The following is a 7,563-nucleotide window of genomic DNA, read 5'->3' on the forward strand; positions in this document are numbered from 1 at the left end:
GACTTCTTCCTTGATTTTCAAACACATATCAGGTTTGAACTTCCTGAGCTTCTGCTTTATCGGAGGACATGTTGGACCAGTTGGCAGTTTATGGGCCACAATAGATGTGCTTAGACCAGTCATCTCATCATATGACCAGGCGAATATGTCCTCATACTCCCTCAGAAATTCTGTGTATTCCTTCTTTTCTGATGGCGACAAATGAACGCTGATTCGTGTTTCCTTGATATTTTCTGCATCTCCCAGGTTAACAATTTCTGTCTCGTCCAGGTTGGACTTAGGTATGTTCTCAAAGTTCTCTACTTCTTTGACAGTTTCCTCTGGTATATCATCTTCCTCTGAATCAATGTCCGTTTGTTGCGTTGTCCCATTGTATGCACAGTCATTTTTTTTGTTGAATCCACTAGGCATTGTGCCTAGGGCTGATTTTCATATATAATAAATAAAAGTATAACATAGGAGGGGGGCATAGACCTGACCACCAAGAAATGGTACAAAGGCACCTGGTCATAAACATATAGTGACCAAATAAACCTGAGAGCTGTGGTGAGTTAGACCTATGCTGATGATCCAATTGACTTATCAGATTATGATAGTCAATTGGATATACAAAAACAGAATGAAGTAAACCTAGGTCAACTATACAAAAATGCACATGTAAACCTAATGCTACCAAGTTGTTGAGTTGGAAGATTGACTTCCATATACAAACCAATCTACCTCTACAATAGATGTAGGAAATCCCTAAGGAGAAATGCAAAAAACTTGTGATGTTAGGAGATGCTATCTTCATCCTTGCTTTGACATCTATTACAGAGAAAGCTAAGGTGAAGATAGCAAACAAAAGGTTCCCAATAGATGAGAAGGGTTGTTGCTTGCTGAAGGTGACAGAAGGGAGGGAGCATTGTCTTCCTTCACATGGATGCTTGTGGCCTTCAACTGAGTTCTGTCTGATAGAGAAGGAACTGTCATGATTGAGCTTTGCTAGTGGAGGCTGCCGAGGAGAATGCAGGATGATTAGGTTTGTTTCCCTAGTGTTTTCCTGTTGTAGATGCTGCAGCTGCATTGTGTCCAAGTACTGTGAGTGTTGCTGCTTCAAAGACAGCATGAAGCAGCATATTTGAAACTGTTGTTGACTGAGCACTGAAGGTACTGAAGGCATCCCAGATGAGCTGTTGAATGGAACAAGGTTGAAGCTGGTTTGAGAGACTTGGAGCAGTTTATGTACTTTCAGCAGGATGAGCTTCATAGAAGCTAATACCACTAACTTTAGGCACATAAACTGTCCAAATCTGCTCAGAAAACTTGCAAAAATTAACAAACATGTTAGTGAAAGGGAGCTCAATCTCCAGGTTCTTGTGTGGACTGCAATCAGCTTTATAGGTGTTGCTCATGTTGTGGAATTGAAACTGAGTTGAAAAGGCATTACTACAGGCATTTGGATTTCTGCAGCAATGATGAAAACAATTTGGTTGGTATGGTTGCTTGGGTTGGGGCTGAAGTGTAAAGCAGTATAATGGAATGAGATAGCCTTCAGGTAAAACTGCTGCTTTCTGCATTTTCTGTTGCCTTTGTGTGGTGATGTGCCTGAGGGGTTGATGTTGGTGTGTCAGCTGGTATGGTTCCAGGAGAATGAACACTAGAAGTGCTAATACCACTCCCAAAAACCATATCAGTTGAGTGACACAAGCAAGGGAAAGAGTACCTGCAAAATAGAAAACAATGTTAGTGAAAAACAGAGCCCAGCTTTGTGAGGCTGTTTTGTGAGGCTGTTGTGTTTATCAGGTTCCGGGGATTGTGCATGGTTGGGTTGCCAAAAGAAGGGAGGTGCTCCTATGTTCTTGTGGGTTCTAAAAGGATTGATGATAAGGGTGAAAGGTGCCTGGGTAAGTGTACATCTACGGGGTGTGGGTTGCATTTGTTTTACGTGTTTCTCAGTTTTTTGGAGAAGGTTTTTGTGTTGTTGGTGATCATCTGGTGGTCTGTTGTGATATATGGTGTAGAAGGGAGGTGTTTTCCTATGAAGGTATGCATGTGTGATGTGATCTTTGTTGAGGCAAAGATCATTCCACAGTATACAGAAGGCCAATGCTAGAAAAAAGGCATAGTGAAGAGTGAGTTCTATGCCTTGTGGATTTTGCTTCTCTCTATGACCTGCATCAGTCCTTTGACTACTTAGGTGATGAGGTCTTGGATACTGAGAACTTTCCTTTCCTTTATGATCTATACTAGACCTGTGTTGTTGTTTTAGGAGGATGAGCACATGTGCTAATACCACACCTTGAAACAGCCACAAAGGAATGTAAGGTTCATAAGGGAAGGGAACCTGCAAAAAAAAACACACAGAATTAGTAGATAAATCTGGGCTGACTGATTCCACAACTGGTACATGAGGTATTTCATTTGGACGATAATTGGGACCCCTTCTTTGATGATGTTTCAACCATAACCATTAGATGTTGAAGAAGAGTTTGCATTTTGAGAGGATACTATCAGCATGTTGGTTTTCTTGTGCCTGAAAGCTGGGGTACCCAATTGGTCATGGAGAACTTGGCCTCTGATGTGGGGTGGGAGAGAGGAAGCAGTGGTGAAATTTGTTAGAGTGTTGAGGTCTTGGCTAAGTTTTAAGAGGGAATCAGCAGGGCAGTTTGCTTCTCTATATACATGAGAAGCTTTGAACCCCTCAAATTGAGAGCACAGAAGCCTTAGGTGGGAAATCTTTTGTTTCAAAACCCATGGAGAATCATTATCCTCTGTCAGCCACCTAACAAGTAGTGCAAAATCTGCTTCTAAATGAACTCTGGGAATTCCATTGTCCAAACACCATTGAACTCCTATCCTGGCCGCTTCAGTTTCAGCATAATTGTTGGTACCCTCTCCCAAAGGAAAGGTCATTGCATGAATGAAGTGGCCCTGTTGATCTCTAATAATTACACCTCCACCAATCTTTCCAGGATTTGTCATAGCACTTCCATCTGAATTGATCTTTACAAAGCCCTTGTCTGGTTTAGTCCATTTGACTTGGATTATGGTAGTGTGATGCTGAATGTTTTCAATGAAGGAGTAGAGTTCCCTCCAGTTGAAAGGCCATTGGATGACAGGAAAATTGGACCTTAGGAGTAGGTTGATGTCTGAGTTGATGGAGTAAAGGACCGTAGTTAGGGAGGTGTTTTTTGCTCCATACTTGGCACTACATCTATTTTTCCACAAATTCCAACAGATGATGATGGGGAGGGTATCTAGAATGAGCTTTTGCACAAAATTACAGGCCTTCATCATCCACCACTTCATAAGGAGCAACCTCAAAGGCAAGTTCTCAGTTTGGATGCCCACATGACCCCCATATTTTTTCCATATGATCCTAGCAAAGTTACCAGAACTGAAGAGGTGTTCCACTGTTTCCAAAGCATGCATAGAGCAGCATACACACCTGGTGACAGTTGGACCACAGAAGATTTGCACTCTGTCATTAGTTGGGAGTTTGTTTCTAAGGGCTCTCCACAAACAAAAGGACCACTAAAAGGGAATTTTTTTATGCCAGATCCTCCTATTTGTGAAGCTGGGTGGTTTTTTCTTTCTGATGAGATCCCATGCAGAGGTACATGTGAACTTACCCCTGATAGTAGGAGTCCAGATAGGTTTATCAGGGAGATCAGGGTTGTAATATATAGCTGTCTGCATGATCTCTGATATTTTGTGAGCTGGTGCAGTTCCATTGAGCTTTTGGAGATCCCAGCGACCTTCATTCCAGAAATTGGACACTGATGTGTTGCCAGGTCTACCCCCTTCAGTTCTGCTGAATGCAATTGGCATAGAGCCAAGCCAATTGTCCCACCAGAAACTGCATTTCCCATTGTGGAGCCTCCATTGGATTACTTTTTTTGCTTCTTTCTTATTGAACATCATTCTTTTCCATGCTTGTGACTGGCCTGAATCCCATTTCTTGGATATTGGATTTGATGTTTGACAGTACTTTGCCTTTAGGAATGAACTCCAAAGAGAGTTTGCTGTTCTGAATTGCCACCATTGCTTGAATTTCATGGCTTTACATGAGTCTTGAATGGTTCTGAAACCCACACCACCTTCATTTGGAGGGAAGGATAGTTTGAACCATGATGCCCAGTGATACTTGTGTTTGTCCTTATCCATTCCCCAGAAAAAGTTGGCTGTCAACCTTTCAATTTGCTTCATGACAGTCTTAGGAGGGGACACAGCTGAGAGGAGATGAATTGGTAGGGATTGGAGGACATATTTGATCAAGGTTGCCCTGCCTCCATCGGAAAGCATTTTTCCATGCCAGCCTTTGATTCTTCCTAGAACTTTAGAGATAAGGCCATTGAAGTGCATAATTCTGCTTCTGCCTATGTATAAAGGGCATCCTAGGTATGTGAGAGGTGAATCTTTCCCAGAGAAGCCTGTCTCCCTTTGAATTCTTCTGACTGCACTTGGCATAGCACATGGAGCAGTCATGAAATGACTCTTATGCCTATTAATGAGTTGGCCAGATGTGCTCTCATAATTGCTAAGAATCCACATGATTTTCCTCAGGGATGTTCTTCTGCCAGAAGTAAAAATGATGATATCAACAGCAAAGCTCAAGCGGTTAATTTGAGGTCCCCTTTTCTCCATATAAAATCCATGAAATAGCTGATCATGATTTAGCAAGTTGAGCATTCTGGATAGGAGTTCAGCTCCTATGATGAATAGGGAAGGAGCAAGTGGATCACCCTATTTGAGGCCTCTTGTAGATTGGAAAAAAACATATCTGGTGCCATTAACTATGACTGAATACCAGTTATTGGACATTGTTCTCCAGATCATGTCAACGATCATTTCACTGAAGCCCATTCTCCTGAGCATAATGTAGGTAAAACTCCAGGAGACTCTGTCATAAGCCTTAGCCATGTCAAGCTTGATGACCATATTTGATCCCATTGTTGGCTTCTTGATACCATGCACTATTTCTTGTGCAAACATAATGTTTTCAGAGATGTTTCTGCCCTTAACAAAGCCTGATTGATTTGCAGAGATTATCTTTGGAAGGATAGGGCCAAGTCTTGAAAAGATAACCTTGGAAATGATCTTGTTGATGAAATTTCTGAGACTGATTGGCCTAAATTCTGTGAGACTGTTAGGGAATTCAACTTTGGGCAGGAGAACAAGGCATGCATTGGTCATATATCTGGGCATTGGACTGCCTCTAAAAAATGCGAGCACCACCTTGAGTAAGTCTTCCTTGATCACTTCCCAGCAGGCTTGGTAAAACTTCCCATTCATACCATCTGGTCCTGCTGCACTAGTAGGATTCATGGAGAACAATGTCCTTGAGCTCTGACATAGATGGGTCTCTGGTGAGTATGGCATTGTCATCACTAGTTATCATGGTTGGAATAATGGACAGCAAGTCTTCTCTAATAATTGAGCCAGGATCTGTGAACATGTTTTGAAAGTAGTCACAGGCAGCCTTCCCAATGTTTTTATCACCCTAAAACCACTCACCTTCTTCATTTTTGATTTTGTGGATGTACAATTTCCTTCTTCTTCCTCTGATTAAGCTGTGGAAGTATCTAGAATTGGCATCCCCTTCTTTAAACCATTGCAGTTGGGTTTTTTGTTGCAGAACATCTTGCTCAACCTTCAGATGTCTAACATACTGAGCCTTGAGCTCATTGAGAGATATTCTGTCAGCATCATTGTTTGTTTGGGCCCAGATCAGCTCTGCATCCTTCACCTTTTGTTCATATTCTTTGGTTTTTTGGACGATTTTCCCATATTGTTGTCTGGACCAAAGGCTTAGGGCATGGCTCAGAGCTTTCAACTTCTGGTGAAACACCCACATAGGATTACTCTGACTTTTCTGTTCCATATTTCTGAAACCAGTGGTAGAAAAGTTTGGTTATCCACCCAACAGTTGAGAAATTTGAAGTACTTTTTGCCATTATCTTGTCTTGTATGAAGTTCCAATAGTAGGGGGTTGTGTTCAGATCCTGCTGAAGCTAAATGAGTAATTGTGGCAGCAGGAAAGGCTTCTAACCATAAATCATTGGCTAATCCCCTGTCCAATATTTTCCATACAATAGCACATTGCACCTTCCATTAGACCATGTGACTTTAGACCCATAGAATCCCAGATCCATAAGTCCACAGTCCTCTATCATGCTCAGAAAGTCAAGGCTTTTGGACATTTGGTATGGAATGCCACCAATCTTTTCTTCTACAGAGGCAATGGCATTGAAATCTCCAATGACACACCATGGCACATTGCAGGTAGTTGATTTGTGTCACAGTCATTGGTTCATCAAAATAAGTAATAGTAATGCTGTATAAATGAAGTAAATAAGAGAAAAATAATAATAAGTGTCAATTCATAAGGAAAGTCAAAATGCTTTTGATAAATTTCATAATTGTTTTGAACATTGAAGATCTTATTACGAGAACAAAAATGCGAAAAGAAAATCGTCTAGTAAAAAAAAAGTGCATGATGCTTGTTTAGCCTTGCTACCCCGAGGCTCGCCAGGCTCTGGTTGTTCTGATAGACCAGTTATTGAGGCGCGCTCCTCTGCTTACGGCCTGTATAGAAGGGCCTTCCTCCCCCTCCTCAAGGATAACACAGCAATCCATATCATTGTCTTCTAAAAACAAATTTTTCACTGCTGTGAGCGCCTCTTCTTCATCCGTCCCATAGACGACGTCAGCCTGTTCGAAAGTCTGCTCTAAGTGCGGTATCGGTTGCTCCAGTGGGTAGTAAGGACCACGCCATGGCGGCGACCAGTTGTTGAAATCTTCCCAAGTGTATTCGTATCCCAGACCGAAAGTAGTGCCGTGCTTCTTGAGCTTTATGTGTTTAGTAATCCCCTAGAGGTTTTTGCCAAGCCCCTTGCCAGGTTCGTACCCGCTCCAGTTCAATATACTCTCGATCTTGTTGTCGCACCATTTATCTTTGTCAACAGCATTGACTCGCTTGATGTGGTGGTAGGTCTCCCCACCTAACTTTCTTCTTCCCCCTATTACCGGAATGGTCTGACGACTGTATATAGGATTGCTGCCATCACCGTGAATGATCACTTCCTGGTGATTCCTTTCTAATTTCACGGCCTGATGTAGTGTCAAAGCCACAGTCCCCGCAGAATGAATCCAAGGGCGTCCTAACAGCAGGTTATAGGATGCTGGCACATCTATCACTTGGAACTTAACATCGAACCATGTTGGTCCCATTTGAAGACACAGGCTGATTTCATCGATGGTGGTCCTCTGGGATCCATCAAAAGCTTTTACATTGATAGCTCCTTCTTTTATCTTGTGCAAACCTTTGCCCAACTTCTTGAGCGTTACCAGAGGACAGATGTTAAGGCTGGAACCCCTGTCGACCAGGATCCTGGTCGACGGTGATATGCAGGGCTCTGTTATGACCCAACCCTTCAGGTGGCAGCTCGTCCTCATAGAAAGTGATTTTGTGGCTCTCTAATACCTGTCCCACCATGTTGGCCATTTCTCCGCCGATGATGTTGCTTGGTACATAGGCTTTACTTAGCACCTTCAACAGAGCATTTTTGTGTGTCTTGG

At 42.4% G+C, this 7,563-nt stretch overlaps 1 protein-coding gene across 1 annotated transcript; it reads right to left on the bottom strand.

The window, feature by feature from the left end:
* Window positions 1-1,031: 1,031 nt before the first annotated feature.
* LOC109215963 lies at window positions 1,032-5,866 on the bottom strand. Its single transcript, XM_019380087.1, has 7 exons — window positions 5,500-5,866; window positions 4,762-5,348; window positions 3,539-4,647; window positions 2,491-3,430; window positions 2,080-2,326; window positions 1,269-1,705; window positions 1,032-1,172 (listed from the first exon to the last, which is right to left on the bottom strand). The coding sequence occupies exons 1-7, from the start codon at window positions 5,864-5,866 to the stop codon at window positions 1,032-1,034; spliced, it is 3,828 nt and encodes a 1,275-aa protein (XP_019235632.1).
* Between the last annotated feature and the right edge of the window lie 1,697 nt (window positions 5,867-7,563).

This window comes from Nicotiana attenuata, unplaced genomic scaffold (genome assembly GCF_001879085.1).
Source record: "Nicotiana attenuata strain UT unplaced genomic scaffold, NIATTr2, whole genome shotgun sequence".
NCBI classification, from domain to species: Eukaryota; Viridiplantae; Streptophyta; class Magnoliopsida; order Solanales; family Solanaceae; genus Nicotiana; species Nicotiana attenuata.